General features: G+C 41.2%; 1 protein-coding gene and 1 long non-coding RNA gene across 2 annotated transcripts in view; one reads left to right on the top strand and one right to left on the bottom strand.

The window, feature by feature from the left end:
* The window catches only part of LOC144525110 (uncharacterized), a 17,023-nt gene extending 13,817 nt beyond the window's left edge, over positions 1-3,206 (bottom strand). Inside the window, exons 1-2 of the long non-coding RNA XR_013502662.1 lie at positions 3,115-3,206; positions 848-980 (exon numbers count right to left, since the gene is read on the bottom strand). This is a non-coding gene — a long non-coding RNA (uncharacterized LOC144525110). The remainder of the gene's footprint in view (positions 1-847; positions 981-3,114) is intronic.
* znf654 (zinc finger protein 654) lies at positions 2,542-16,457 on the top strand. Its single transcript, XM_078261620.1, has 12 exons — positions 2,542-2,678; positions 3,414-3,559; positions 4,606-4,687; positions 5,027-5,162; positions 6,006-6,208; positions 6,675-6,811; positions 9,039-9,180; positions 9,496-9,780; positions 9,881-11,062; positions 11,395-12,188; positions 12,991-14,051; positions 14,158-16,457. Exons 1-12 carry the CDS (start codon positions 2,553-2,555, stop codon positions 14,160-14,162), a joined length of 4,299 nt encoding a protein of 1,432 aa, XP_078117746.1. The 5' UTR covers positions 2,542-2,552; the 3' UTR covers positions 14,163-16,457.

Genomic DNA, 16,457 nt, shown 5'->3' with positions numbered 1-16,457 from the left:
ATGGAAATATTGTGGATGAGTCATGTGTGAGGGTGTACTGTACGCCAGAGAGATAATACACAGTTTGTTATACACACACATACATCAGTGACAGTATGACCAGTATTTGTAAACTGTTTCTTTCTTTGTCTCTCTCTGTCTCAATAATAAATAATTAACAGCCCACATATGAATGATCTTCCCCGTTCTTCTGAGTTAATGATCATTTTCTGAGTGACGATTTGGTACAGTATGTGTACGGAGAGAATGATAGCAGGAACAACATAAATTATAACCAACTGATAATCTGTTTGTGTGAATGAACATTGATAGGATATGTTGCAACCCCATATTTCAATCTTCTGACTGTTAAATGTGACAAGACCAGTTATTTTCCATATTCTGATGTGATGGCGCCCCCTTGTTGATAGCAGAAAGACTGCAGGCATTCCAGTTGGCTGTGTTGAACTACATCCCTCTCTCTCTCTCTGGGTCTGGAAATATGGTATTGCTCATATGGCCTCATACGTCAAACAAATGAAAATAATTCAAAAAAAGACATATGCATCATTGAGCAGGTCCTCTCTGTCATGTTTCATGGAAAATATATATTTGCTTATTATTATATAAGAAATATTCTAAGAGTACATTGAACCAGAAACTGAATGCCTTCATTTACTATAGCCTATATGTGATAGTGAACCTTTTCCATTGTATCTAGCCCTCCCATCATAGCCACTAGCCTTCAATAACACAGACATTCTTTTTTAGCCCTCTGTCTTGTCAAATGTATTGTTATGGGGATCATGTTCAAATACCGTTTTCTATTTTAACAATGAGGAAAGAAAAATATCTCTTTTATTCCCACCTTTTCTCACCAGTTTGAAGTTCCCAGTTCCATACACCATGTTGTGGAGCTGATGCAGGCAGGAAAGTGGTTCCTTTGATACACATATGGTGGGGCCAGCTGCTTCTGTTTTACCTATCGGTCGGTAGATTTGCTAAGGTAAGATAAGATAAGATAAGATAAGATAGACTTTATTAATCCAACACTGGGGAAATTCCTGTGCTACAGCAGCTCAGAAGCAAAAATGTACACACATCAGAGTAACACAAATACACAGTACTATAAGTAGACATAGGAGAAAAAATATACATAAAGCATAGGAAATGGAAATGGAAAAGTAGAATAGAATTAGTTATAATAATAATAATAGTAATAAAACAACTGTATTTACAGGTAGGCTGTAGAAGTGGAAGGCCACACTATGTCTCCTTAATTAAGGCACCCTGTGCAGGAAACCCATACAACTGGTGGGTGTCACTAGCAACTAGGTCGAAAACAGGGACTTCACACTCTTCTCTTTTCTGGAACACACCACTGGCAGAAATAGAGTCTTAGGTCCCAACAGTGGTTTTTGCCCCGGCATCACCTATTAACCAAACTGAAGTCTGCAAAGTCTGTTTCAAAAGTTAAAAAAATAAAACATATAGGTAGAGTGTATATGTGCATGTACACACAAGCTTGTGGAGTGCTTTCACAAACCCACTGAGCCCACATCTGTTATGAAAGGGGCTGCCTAGTCTCCATAGCACACATACAACAGCAGCAGCAGCAAAGCTGTATGTAATGCAGGCATCAGGCATAAACGAGGCAAAGTTTTTTCTCTTTTTCCAACATGGCAAGGAGAACAGGATGCCTTTCCCTGAATCACCTAGGCAGGCCCTAAAAAAGTGGTTGATGTTCTCAGAGGTAAAGATGTTTTACCCCAATTCCTTTCTCACTGACAGTAAACAACAGGAATACTTATGATCTTTACTGAGGTTGATGTTACCAGTATTATTTTAATTGGCAGCAATTTAAGAGACATTATTTGGCTATAAAATGACTCCTTGGAGAGGGCTTTGAAAAGTTAAGGCAAGATGCCTCTTTCACAGAAGAATATGTAAAAGTAAGCTTTTATTTCTTCTTTGTTGCCAGGTTTGTTGCTAAAATGTACAACTTCTACTTGAACATGTAATTGACTAACTTGTTTTTAATAGTTATACCAATTAGAGCCTGTTACACTCAAAACTGATCTACTGAAAACGCTTTTCTTAAGCTTAAAATAATTTATAAGACAATACTAATCTGATCTAGACAGAAATTATGAAGATGAAGATATTTACAGTTTTTGCTCAAGATTATATATCCGGCTCAAATCAATAGCATAATGTGACAATTTGACTTTTACCTCCTATTTACAGGGGCCAACATAAAGCTACCTACACATATTTCCTCAGTGTGATTCTGTCAATAGGCCCATTTCATTAGTCAAATAATATTATTTAAATCAGTATTTTATCTATAAGAGGCATTTAAAATGGTTGGAGATGATGGTTTGTTGTGTATTGTCTATAACCCAATAAACTTTATTAGTACGTTCCACTGAGCTGTGGAGATAGGTCTGGCAATGCGAGACGAGTTTGTAATTACAGGGTTGCCAGGTTGGAAGTGTTCTGTCGTGGGGGATAGGAGGATGCTACCTTACAAACCTGGCAACTTTGACTATGCGCTGGATACAGCAGACAGTATGGCGGACCCCGAAAGTGATTTGGAAACAGACGGGCTTGAATTAGCTCTGGACACACTGTGTGATAGACACTGCAGCGATGAGGCGTCTCTGAAGAGCAAAGGCTATTGCTCTGAGTTCTGTGAGGTATGTTAGACTCCATTTTGTTTGATGGTCTCTCCATAGTCGGCGTCTGTTTATTGCTAATGCTACTAGCTTCGCTAGCTAACGTTAGCCTCCAGACTAGCTCTATGTGTTGCTAAGCTAGCTACTGTTATATGGTTATATGTATAGCCCGTCAGAAAAGCAACAGCAATAGTTAACAAAATGTAGATATCGACTGTGCTCCTTGCTATGTCACTTCACGTAGTACCCGTGTGTCTCGAGATATCTGCTTGACATTTGATAATGCTTAACGTTAGCTTTATACGTTAGCTAGTCAGTTAACGTTAAGCTAAGCTTATTAACGTCAACTAAATGGTAACGTTAACGGTATGGTGTTAAGGTGTTCTAGCAAGAAATAGCAATCATGTTATTAGCAGTAAAGTTAGTAACGTAAACACTAGCGTTAGCTAAGGCTTACCTTAAGACACACGACTGTGAAATCATTGTATGTGCACTGAACATTGGTACCTCACTGAACTTCCAAGTAACTTCAATAGTAGGCATGCTCAGGCAACCAACCATGTCCGAATGTGCTTAGTTTATTTATTTATTATAAATAAAACAATGCAACTGGTCAATTAAAAAGGGTGGTGATCAATTGTAGCCCATTGAGTTAAATTGTACGACTTTGTAAGATAAACTATTATATTTAATATTAAATACTATTGAAATGACCAAATATTTCATATTTCTACATTTTGTGTTCTTCCTGCACAGTTGGTTGAGGAGTACACGGGGCAATGGCAAGTTCCTCTCCCTCAGCTAAAGGTGCTGCGCACTGCACTCTGCAGTTTCACTAAAGCCACTGCTGCCTTCCCTGATGACTGTCAGCACATCCACTATGTTCTCAGCAGTATGGCTTTGTAAGTAGTTTGTTACAGTGCAAATTGAATATTCAATTTCATTAACAGGCATACTTTATTTTTTCATTTTATTTTAGTAACTATTACCAGAAAGCATGAAGTGTCAACTTCAAAGCAACTATATGAATTAAATAACAATGATCAACCAGTGTTTAAGAGTGTAAGGTATTTAGCTTTTTCCTTGAAACAATGTTTGTTGATTTAGCCTTAAAGTAGTTGTACTCAAAATACTGAAAAAAATAAACCTCTATCTTTACATAGCAAATATGTGTTTACTGCTATGGTAATGTTCTAAAAGTCGAGTACAGCCCCTTTAGAGTTTGAGTTTTACTGAGGGATTCTTAGCCTACACTTTGGATATCCACACAGGTAATCTAAAACTAAACCATATACCGTAGTGGACATGGCAGCCTTGTTTGCTTGTTGTTAAAGCTATAGTGTGTAGTTTCTGTCGCCCCCATGAGGAATTCTAAGTAATGACAACAACACTGTCGGCGTGTCCACATGATACATGCCTTACGTGATTGTGCACGCGCTACCACCCCTCCTCAATGCAGTTGCTAGCAGCTAAGGAGGACAGGAGGATTAAAAAAACATGATGGACTCTTCAGAAGAGGTAATTGTCTTCACTCGAGTTTCTGCGTGGGAAAGTCACCGGACAGCACAATCTTCTGAACATAGCCATACTGAGAAATCCAGAGAGAGTTGTGTGGAGCTGATAGTCTTAATTAGCTTTGTAGCAACTCATTTGGCAATGGGTTGAATGTAACGGACGTTTATTAATATCAAAAAGTTACGCACTAAAGCTTTAAGGAAAATGCTGGTATGCTGGCATACTAACAGTAGACCAGTAGAGCTACAACTAAAAAGCGTTTTGCTCGGATCAGCCGCTAATAGTGGCACAGCAATGTGGTCATTATTTACTTTTTGACAGTAGCACTTGCATGGAAAATAACTGCTTTGATGAGCTGAATTTATGGTTTAAGCTGTCTCACTTACTGTGAGATGTTTTTTGGCAAACTAATGTTCCTCTCATTGTTTTGCAGGAGCTTCTTTGAACTGATGCTGTTTTTCAGCAAAGAAGAATTTATGGAAGAGCCTTTAAAAGACATCCTTGATTCCTTTCAGGTGACAGAAACTGACAAACTCAATCCTTAGTTTACTTATTCACACAACACACTTTCATAAGACCCACTGCCATACCTGCCATTAGTTAGTTGTGAGTGTTTAGTAAAAGTTACCAGCACCCAAACGACAGTAGGTCACACCGCAATTTCTTTTGTTTAAAATAACGACTTGAGTGTTTGCTACTGCTACTCCAGCTGTCCGTTGTAACTTAGTCTTTTAGTACGCAATAACCAATCAAGAAATCCTAAAAGTCATTGTTGTGATTGGCCATTTCACAAAAAAGATGTGTGTTCTTTAAGAAAATTTGAATGAACCAGTTTTTTTTGCCACTCTTTGCAGGAGTGCCACTCGCAGCTCCTGAGGCACAGGAACATCTACCTTCAGCATGTGAAGCTGATCATCAAAGCGGGAGGCCCATGGGAGAATCCAGTGCTGCAAGGAATCCTGAAGGAGGCAGACTTGACACCAAAAGAGGGTAGGCTCATCGCCATATTTAATAGCTGATATAGCATACACACAGAAAACACTGCATTGTAAAGTGAGTCACCCCACTCCTGTGACCATACTTGCTACTGATAAGACCCACTGAGGTTGTGTCACCAATAAAAACCCTTCGGCACGGTCTGCATGCTGACGCACTGGCCGACAACAGTGTGGTTGGGTGGGGGGGAGGGAGAGAGCGAGAGAGAAAGAGAATATTGTAGTCACTACGCATTTTCTTGTCTTTGTTTTGGGTGCTTTTAATTTACCTGGCACCACTTTAATAAATTTCTCCATGCTTTTCTAGCAGTGCAGCAGAACTATGCATTATTTAAATTCAAGACACCCCCCCATTATAACTCTGGGCCCCCCAGTTTGGGAACCACTGCCCTTATCACTATCACACTGTCAATCCACACACAAATGGAGTTGCTATTTTGTATTGACTTGTTCAAAAATAATTTTGCTTGCAGGCTGTGATGGCTGATATTCATGTCATTTACAGTATTTGATAAATAGCTTTTTCAAAAGTCCAGTTTCTCCTAAAAATGTATTGAGCTCATCAGCAGTTGACAAAATGTTTTAAGCAAAACCATTAGCTGATTGTAAGCTGTGTATTAAGCTGTTGTTTATGTAATGCTTACAAAATAATATACCTAAGATTTTACAGTACAGCAAACCCTTTACCATCACATCGAAGATCAATAACACTCAAGGGCCAGCATAGGATTCTAATGACACCAAAATCAGACAGTGTTACTCTATTTGACATTACCCAAGCCAACATATAAATACACCATATCATATACATTAACTCATGTAATTCCCTCCTGTGCAGTTGAGGACTACTTAAGCTCAGAGTTGCCAGTATTCTTTGAGCTGCGGATTCGCTATCTGCGTGCCTGTGAACGTATGCAAGAGGCCATGGCCCTGGCTAAAAGCTGCCTGGAAAATCGCGAGGCTGCAAAGCATCTGTACTTCCATCAGGTCTACCTGACCTGCCTCTACAAGGCCTCACTGCATGAACACCTCCACAAGGAGGTAAGAGACAAAGAGTGGCAAAGGATTTGAAGTTGAGGCGTTGTGGGGCTGTGTAGGTGAAAATGTTTCTCCCTCTCAGATGGCAGAGATGTGGTTGTTGGAAATGATTATACTTAAAAACAAGAAACAAAAATAGTTACACCAGTCAAATGGGGAAGAGAACAAATTGCATTGCATGTTCTCTCCAAATAGTTTATAGGACTATGATATCAATAGTCTAATATGTATATCAGCCAGTGATAATCTAATAAATGATTCAAACTGAACTCATGATTATGATGGTATACAAAAATGAAATTTGTCAATGCTGTGTGATTGAGGTCAGTGGACATTGTAATTACGAGCAGCCAGGTGAACACAAGTTTATTGTATTCCCTGTATCCCTGATTGTAATGCATTTAGATGTATTTTGTATTTGGTGTATTTTTTAATGCATGTATATGCTTCTACATATCTCCTTCCTCAGATGGCAGAGATAGATGGCCGTGATGCAGTGGAGATCATCTGCAACACCGAGAGCGTTGAAAAAGATGAGCTTCCATTGTCTCTCTGTAAAGCTTTCCTTACCCAGCAGCTACACAATGGAGACATGTACTACATCTGGTAAGAATGACTTTCAGACATGTACATCACACTAATACTACATAGGGGTGGAACAGTACACGGGGTGTTGGATGTCAGAGTACGGGCTTATCTGCTAATGTAAGCTACCGACCGTTACCTTGAAACCATCCAGAAAATAGACGGTACCGTAGGGTGATTTAACGTCACCGCTCATTTTACACAAAACGCTAAGTGAACATTACTAGCTACATTTTTCATGTTAGTTTTGAGCGGTATGCACCCCCACTAACCTGGAAAACGATTTTAAATCGGTAACGTTACTACAGCATGTCGGAGGAATACACAGCGGCGAGTCAGAGGCAGAGGGGCCGTCACAGCAGCGTGGCTAACGTTAGCTTCTTGTCTCATCTGGGGTCTGAATAAATTGGGGTCTGGGACAGTAAATTCATCACAATGCTATTTTCCAATAAACTGTAGCTGTCATATTTCACGGGTGGGAGTGCGGATTTCACGTCACGGCTTTCGTCGCTGTTTATCACTTATTGAGTGAAGTAGTACTCGCCCTGTTGTTTATTTGGTTGCCATAACTTCGCGAGTGATGACGTCCTGTCACTGTTCCAGTTGCTCTGCTCACCCTAGGGGGAGAGAGAGCGGATAACAGTTGCTTGAATTCAGTAGAGCAGACGGCGCTATGAGTTTATGACTTTTCATAAACAGCTGAAGGAGCGGTGGTGTACATAGCGGAAACCCTGTTGTGCGTCTGCCCTATTTCTGATACCGTGGCGCTGGAAATTTTACCGTGGCGGACCGCCACTATGCTATCAACATAGAGGAAACACTGCTTTAGTGTGTAAAGCAAGATGTAAACAATAAGTACCCCACATCATCTCCAGACTCCATCTGTAACGTGTAAACAAAATAAGACAATCAGCTATAAAACTGAAAATACAGCATCTCTTATTTATGAAAGTGCAAATTACATAGAATAATAACAAACAAAAAAATTCTACTTAGACGAGACCTTCCCCCACTAAGAAGAAATTATTCTTGCTATTAAGTGCGACAGGCATACCTTTCTAGTTTCCACTCTGCCGCGACCTCCTGCAGCTTCTCAGCTAGGCGAGTGCTTGTGTGCTGCTCATACAGGGGCCGCGTCTGTAGAACTGACGCTTTCATTTCCCACTCAGTCAATAAAATGAGCAGTCACCGTGAGATAGCTTTCCGTAGCACGCAAAGTCCAACCATGAGTTGTTAGTGAAACGGAGGGTGCAGCTGACAGCTCGTGCTCCATCAACGTCCGTGTTTGGTTGTATATGGAAGGGACTAGTGTGCCTCATACGGACGGGATGGCATGTTGTAACAAGGTTCGAGTACATACAGCAAATTCTTGAAGCCAGGTTCCTCTACGAGTGAATATGGCCAAATGGGGCCAACATTTTTTTTTGGCCCTATTTGTATGTGTATCTAAAGGCTGGTTAAGCACTGTATGGAGGAGAAGTTGGAAAGTTTTTTTGTTTTTTTTCGTCTCGTTCCAGTGATTGGCACATCTGGGTGATGGCGTCGGATATGCGTTAGCATGTCAGATGTATTTCCACTCACATACCCAACAACTGCTGAACAACGCCGACACACAGTCCTCGTCTTATCCACCACTCTCTTGCCTGTACTACTGTAACTGACTGGAAGACCGAAGTTTTCCCAAACTTGCGATCTTAAAGAGGCCGGCGGGTCCTCTTAACTGTTGTGGATCGCCACCACTCACCACTGGCTAGGCTACTCGTGCTTAGTGCTGCTAGCTCTGACTCACTCACTGGACCGTTGACATGTATGCCGAACTTCAGAGCAGAGGGGGTTACAGATTAGGTGTCCCTAAAGAAACGCGTATCTAACAGTAGTTCTGCAGTACATTAATTAATTTGCACGCAAGTTTTATTTATTTTTATACCGTGCATTCTCTGTGTGAATTCATGTACCAAACCGAGACACCCGTACCGTTTCGGTTCAATACGAATACATGTACCGTTCCACCCCTAATACTACATCAGACTACCTTTACTTTTAGGTTCTTTAAATGTACCCAGTGTCTGCTCAATATGTGTAGGATTAATCTTGTAGTATGTAAGGGGAGCTGTTGTCAGGACGCACAGTTTGATATTATTGATGTGGTTCAGTCTCGCCTCTGATTACCGACTTAAGAATTAGAACCGGAGTTGCTTAATTAACACATAACTGATGTCTTTGGCTTGTCATCCACTGCCTCCTGCAGGGACTTGGTGTTCATCTGGAGCAGGTTGCATCTTAGGGCCCATCCCTCCAGACATGGCTTTCTGGACGAGTGCTTGCAGTTGGCTTCTTCGGCTACTAACGCCAGAGCCATCTTCCCCTTCATCAAGCTGGTCACCACAGAGGTGAGAATGACATCTCGGCATCATGTTATTTTTTTCTCAGGACAAATGATGAGAAAATATTTTGCACGTAGTTTGAAGCTTTCATCTGAAACATGTATGAACAAACTGACAAACACTTCGATCTGACAAGGACCTTACACGCTCCTCATACCTGAGGAAGATGATTGTCAGATGAAAACCCCCTTTACACTGTTGGAAGCGCAGAGCTTCAGTTTTGTCTTGAGTCAAATTGAATATGTATTTTTTTCCTCATCTTGGTCCTAAACATTTGATTCTCTTATCTACCATTTTACCTAATTATTTGTATTTGGACAGCTGGGGGTTGACGGAGTCCAGGTCTGTGTGGAGCTTTGTGCCAGGGCCTTGCAGCTGAGTGACATGCAGGTAGACAGTGTAACCCGGTCCCTTATATGCAAGACCATCGCCTTCCTGCAACCTCATGACCTGGAGATCTGTCGGGCGTGTGCCCTGCTGGTCTTCTGCCAGGAACGCAGTCTGGAAGCTTACCGAACTGTATGCCTGCTTTACATGCATCCTGACCAGGAGCCGCATCCCCACAACAGCCCTGTCCGGACCAGTGTTCGCTTCCACATTCTGCAGGTGGGAGGGGATGAAGAGTGGCATATATGATCTGATATGACATATTGGATATATTAGCATTATGATTTGTGGCTAAGACTTTTACATCTTTGTTTTCCAGATGCTTAAGGAGCGCCTGTGTTTTGACCCTGAGTTTTGGAACCTCCTGACCCTCAGGAACCGTTGCTTGGAGTTGATTAGTGACAAGGCCATGAAGGCTGCTGTTCTCATTGAGATAAAGGAGGAAGAGGAGAAGGAATACAGTGAAGAGCTGTTAATAAATAGGTGTATAAATGACTCTTGCACTCAAGGTTTCAATTCCTGTCAGTGCACTGAAGCTGCTTTTGTGAACCAAGACCTCCTAGAGGAGCAGACTGTGGATGGAAAGACAGAAAAGTGTGTTGACCCATCAAACAATGCTCTTCCGAAGAGGAGAAAATGGAGGAAAAGCCTGCGAAACCAATCTATGTCTGACGATGAGGCTGACCTTGGTGATGATCCAGAGATCAAATACAATCTCAAATCCACCTCTTTAGGCAATAAGCCTGTGTATTCACTACGACACAATCACACTAACATGGAGAGTTCATCTTCTGTAAAAGTCCCTCTAACCCGCAAGAGAGAATACTTGTCTAGATATGTGAAGAGCCAAATTTTGAAACGGAAGGGTCAGAAGAAAAGATGGTTGCAGGGTGTTCCCAGGCTGGAGCAGGTGCAGACCGTTAAAGAGAAGAAGGTGAAAGTTAAAGAGAAGAAGGTGAAAGTTAAAGGGAAAAAACGGGGACGGAAGCCTTTACAGAAACTGGAACTCTCCTACCCTGATAATGAAATGTCCCTTACAGAGGAGGAGTCTGGTTTTGAGGAGATGATTGACACAGAAGACAAGGAGCTGGATATGCCTCACCTGGAGAATGAACTTGAACAAATGAGCAAACCGAAAGAGAATCATTCTGAGCAAATGGATGATCTTGAGAAGGAAAATGGACTTGAGCAACATCCTGACTTGGTCTGTGGTAGCAGTCTCAATGAACAAACCCAAATGGAATCTCAAACACAGTTCTATGAAGGTCTTCCCTGTGAGCCTCAAGCTGCTGTTCCTGCTGTTGAAGCTGATCCTGAACTTGATGGTCCGCCCTTAGACTTATTGGATTGTCCAACAATGTTACACAGCTACTCTCTTAAGTCCAAAAAGCCTGATGGTGAGAAACTGCATCCTGCAGAATCCTCGGCACCAAATGAAGTTAAAGGCGACACAGGACAGGAGCCCAAACCCACAGTACAAACAGAAGCGTCAAACACTGAGGTCAGTTGTTTGTCTGTAATTATCCTCCCAGGAATTTCATATTTGTATATTCATAATTACCGGAATGTCTTAGAAATGAATGTGTCTATATCTTGTCTTACTTGTTAGATGATGCATTAGCAGGATTTTGCTTTGAATAAACTACTGCAGTGACTACTACTACTTCACTGTCTTGTGAAAAATATTTAGCATTGACTGCATATAAGTAAGGAAAATATAATGACATGAGCGGGTTGAAGTATCTTTTGTTTTGAATTTGATTTGATATTCTGCTGACTTTTTCTGTTGAACTCGTAGCACTTCTTGCAGTGGTTTGTTTTATTTTCCTCCAGGTTAAAGCCAAGAGAACGTGGAAGGACAGAGTACTCCGTACTCAAAAGTATGCCCACTTGATGTACCACTGCAACTTCTGCCGCAAAGACTATAAAGGCCTGAATGTTATGAGGCATGCTCTCTCACACCTTAAAAGTAGAAAACTAAAATGTATACTCTGTGGAAAACGCTTCAAACTGTTCCCTTTTGCCGAAAAGCACGTCCTGGACCACATTGATGAAATGTGCAGGCAGAAACCCCCTGATAAGGAGCCTTGCACTGAGGACACCCCAGCTGCTAACGGAATTGTAGATGATATGAAAAAACCGAGTCAGCCTCAGGATGAAATTCAGACTCCCATTTCGGATGAGAAAACTCCCGAACAGAAACCCGGAGGCAAAACCAAAGTGTCAAGCCTCAAGAGGGAAGATCGAATCATCAGGAACCTCCGCACCCTCATCAAAAAGACATCTGTGCTTCACAAAAAGTGCAAGAACCCTGACGCTAATATATTCAAACAGGTAGACTTCAAGGATGAGCAGGTGGTCATTAAAGATGGCCTGGTGATTGTAAAAGATACATCGGTGATGGTGAAGGAGGAAGAAGAAGGAGAAGGGGAGGAGAAGCCAGCAGGAGAAAATGGCTACGGTGTGGACATCACGTATCACCTGTGCCCCTCAGAATCCTGTGATAGAGTATTCTTGAGGATCAGCACCACACTAACAAAGCATGCCATCAAATGCCACATTAACGAAGAGAAGGTGCTGGAGAAGACTTTTGTGTGGGCCAAACACAAGTGCAGCATATGCTTTAGGTAAGACGTACAATATGTTGGGCATCACAGACTTCCTTATGTGGAGAGTTTAACATGATTATTTTTACACGTTTATCTGCTCTATTATTAAATTATTTTTATAATTTAATATATTTTTTTGGCTGTGCACAGGTACAATTAAAAGGTGGGAAGTTGGATGGCTTGTACATCGCAACATCCATTTTATCTGGCATAGCTGGCAATAAATACTTTCCCAGTTCTGCATCTAGTGTCCATCTAAATTAGGAATGGTGGAAATAGACTTTAAGTTATGAATCAATTAGACTTGCCAGACCTTCCTCCACAGCGCTGCAGAGGAAGGTCTGGCCTCGGGAAGGAACTTGTTTTGGTGGAACGTGCTCGTTCAAAAGTTGTTTTAGTCGTGCAACAGAAAACTCAGATTGGACAGATGAGGGACATGTGGCGGAACTTCCGGCAGCACCGGACAATCCCCTAAATGAAACGTCGTCGATATAGACTATGAATCAATCAACAACACGCTTTTCTGATGGGGCAGATAATGTAAAACGTGGAGGATGATGACACCCCAGTAGAGATTAGAGCATCTTCCTCGGATAAATAGAAGTTTTGGTGCCTTTTTGGATTCCCGAGTTTTAAAGACAAACCAGTGATTGATGTTTGTAAACTGGCATCACAACCATTATTTTCTTCTCCTTAGATGCCAAATGTACAATAATTGTTTTCAAATTCCACCATTTTTGCACATTCAATAGAAGCTACTGTTATTTTGAGTTTGTTTTTGAGGGGAGCTTATTGTGCTGACTGTGCTTTCCTCTAACAGGCAGATACAGGTCCTCCAGCATTATAAGGACCACATGAAGCTCCACAATACTGCTCTCCAGCACTTCTGCTACCACCTGGAGTGTACCCAGCGCTTTTTGACGCTGCAGGAATTAAAGGACCATGTCAGAACTCATCAGCCCTTCAGACCTCAGTGTTCAGTCGCAGACTGTGAGAAGCTATTTTCGACCCTTCAAGGTCTCTATGACCATGAATGGAGACACTACATCCCAGCGCCTCAAAGAGAGGAGCTAGAGATGGGACTCAGCAGACAGATGAAGCAAAATCCTGAAGCTCCGTGGAAGCAGAGAATGAAGGTTGAGGAGATGTGGCTGCAGAATAAAACGGAGCAGAGGGAGAGTCCGGCCCTTGATCATGGTGTGGCCTATAGTATTGAGGATTTGAGCGTAATTATAAAACCTGAAGATCAGCTTTGTGAAGTCTCAGGCAGTAATCAAAACCCGTCTGAAAACTGTCTGAAAACTGAGAACATGGATGAGAGCGTAGCCACCATTAATGGACATGAGGCTGAGACAAGAAACCAAGTGTCAGAGGGGAAGATCTCCACTTCCCGAACAGGGAATGCTGCAGCAACTCCAAGTAAGAGCTGTCGAAAAAGAAAGCCCATCGAGTGGGACCCCTTGAATGTCCGAGACCCTGAGGATTTGTCCACTATATCTGAGGGAGTGCAGCAGAAACTAGGAGAGCCACACATCACTGAGCACAAAACCTTCAAACCTGAAGATCCAGCCTATGCGACTTTCATCAAAGCCCCCTTCATCCGGCCGCCACCCTCCACCTACCTGGATGAATCTCGGCTCTCGATGCGCAAAAGGAGGTCCACTGATGAGGCTTCGCCAAGGAAAAATGCTTACTGGAGCAATAAGAAAAAGATGGAGCCTGTCCCAGAACAGCAGCAGGTGGAAAATGTGGCCTCTGCACAGAAGATCAGGCAGCGCTGTGACAAATGTCTTTCCTCCTTCAGCAGCTTAGAAGAGTTACAGAAACACCAAGCCCTTAACACCTGCTCTGCTCTCTTTGGCTTTGATTCCGACGATGAAAGTAAGTGTGCTTGATGCACTGATTATATAGTGCAACAAGCCGTTATTTATTTCTAACCCACTTGAACCACTGGATAATCAATTTGTTCTTTGTTTTGTTTTTTTAGGTTAGCAAGAGGAGCTGTAACTGGGGTGACGACTGTACTCATGAAAACCAGCCAGCTGGCTCAGGGCAAGCATTCAAGATGAAGGAACACTGGAACTCTTTCCTAATACTCAGATACAGTACTTATTTAATTCCTGACTACCAGTTTGTAAACAAATATGTGCCAACATGGTTAATTGGAGGTTTATTTCATTGATAGAACCTTTTTGAAGCAATAACTTTAATAGCTAAAACTCGTTTTGTCACATTGTTTGCCTCAAAGCATCACTTTGTGTGTCACTTTGTCAAGTAGGTAAAACTAAAACAAATCTGTGATAAATACACTCACCGGCCACTTCATTAGGTACACTTTGCTTATATCAGGTTGGACCCCCTTTTGCCTTCAGAACTGCCTTCATTCTTCATGGCATATATTCAACAAGATGCTGGAAACGTTCCTTCAGAGATTTTGACATAAGAGCATCACAGATGATGCGAGTCTCCTTTTCTGCCACATTGCAAAGGTGCTCTGTTGGATTGAAATCTGGTGACTGTGTTAAATGATGCTCGATTGGACTAAGGGGCCCAACGTGTGCCAAGAAAATATCTCCACACCACCACCAGCCTGAACTGTTGATACAAGGCAGGATGGATCCATGCTTTCATGTTGTTTTGACCATGTCTACATGCCTAAATGTCCTTGATTGCCACGTGATTGGCTGATTAGATATTTGCATTAACGAGCAGTTAAACAGGTGTACCTAATGAATGGCCGGTGAGTGTATATTCTCTTAATCTACGATAAGTCTTCAAACTTATTGTTAAAACAAATTTTGTTTTCTAAGCAAGTCTAAATGTAACGCTGAAAAATGTCTGACAAACCAAATATGGCCCAAGGCAACCTCCATAGAATAAACAAACACAATACTCTGTTATGTACCGCCTTAAAATAACTTGTAATCCCAGTATTTCTATTTCAGACCACAGAATGCCAGTGTGTGATAATGATGAACCATTGCACCATACCGTGGTAAAGTTACAGTAAGACGTGGTATATGTAACTGAAAGATGTTTGTTTTTGGTTGACTTCCGTTTGACCTGTTGACACTATCTAGTACATGTCCATTTGGGCCACACGCTGAAGCCTCTAACAGTCGGCTAAAGTGAGCCTGAATGAATGTCATTTTTAATCCCTTTTTTGATCAAGTGGTTTTAAACCATTTAAAATCTATTTGAGCCTCTGATTAAGGTTATAGACAAAGTTCCCCAACTAACTTCTTTCATGGACAACAATCATTTATTTTACCCTCTAATAATGTTTTGGAAAGAAATGGGTTGGCATTAAGAATCTGTCTTTGAATAGTGTTTTTCTCCTCTTGCCTTGCTGTACCCTTGGTGTCCCATCATGCTCAAAGGGACTTCTTAAACATCTGGCTTTCCCACCTGTGGTGTTCACAATTCTGCCATTAATGGCTTCTACTTATGATTTGAAAATCCTATCCTATTTTGTCCTTAAGAGTGTAGATTTACATGCAGTATATCATGAGCAGTGTTTGCAACCGTATGACATTTTCCAACTATGAAATATCATGTTAACTGTTGGAAAGATGAGTTCAATGCTTGTTTAATTATTGTGGTCTTCCAAATGAATCATGCACAACTCTGAGCTTTGGTCTTTGTAGAGAGGATGTATAAAATATAAAAAGTCTCACAAGAAATGACATTAATAGTGGATATGTGGTGGTTGCGTCCTCTTTACCTTCTCTATACTGTTACTCTATACAAGACAAGGTGTTTTCAGCATACGTTTTGTAGGCTGCGTTTTTTTTTTTTTTTTTGAAGCACGATTGGGTTTGCCTGTACGACAACAGGAATCACTCATTGAAGTCGTGACCAAAATGTCTGAAAATCTGCCTTCTTACTGTCACACTATTATTCTGTACAGTATACAAATTATTCACAATTGTATTAGTGCCAAGACTAAATCAGTGTTACACTGTAGGTAAAGATAAACATTAAAGACAGTAATACAGTACCTTATTGCTTTGAATTTCAAGTTTTCTATTTTTACTCCGTTTAACTCCATGACCATGTCTGCCATGTAGAATATTTCACATGGGTCGTTTATGTATATACTTTTGAGACGGTTTGATCTGTTTAATAACTTTTTAATGTAATGTTTTTATGGGACTGTGCACTTAAACGTGCTTATTTATATGTAAAGATGTTAATAGATTCAATTTGTAAAGGTACTGATAATGCCCCATCTATTTTCTTAAAGAAAGTGATTACATTTGTTTGAATAAACAAATTGAAACTAAA

The sequence above is a fragment of the Sander vitreus genome, chromosome 11, assembly GCF_031162955.1.
Source record: "Sander vitreus isolate 19-12246 chromosome 11, sanVit1, whole genome shotgun sequence".
NCBI lineage: Eukaryota > Metazoa > Chordata > Actinopteri > Perciformes > Percidae > Sander > Sander vitreus.
This window is presented reverse-complemented; position numbering and strand designations above follow the sequence as displayed.

Coding starts and splice junctions, on each gene's coding strand:
- znf654 (XM_078261620.1), top strand. CDS start 2,553: ATGGCGGACCCCGAAAGTGATTTGGAAACAGACGGGCTTGAATTAGCT. Junction 6,812..9,038: donor GGAGACATGTACTACATCTG/GTAAGAATGACT, acceptor TGCCTCCTGCAG/GGACTTGGTGTTCATCTGGA. Junction 11,063..11,394: donor CAGAAGCGTCAAACACTGAG/GTCAGTTGTTTG, acceptor ATTTTCCTCCAG/GTTAAAGCCAAGAGAACGTG.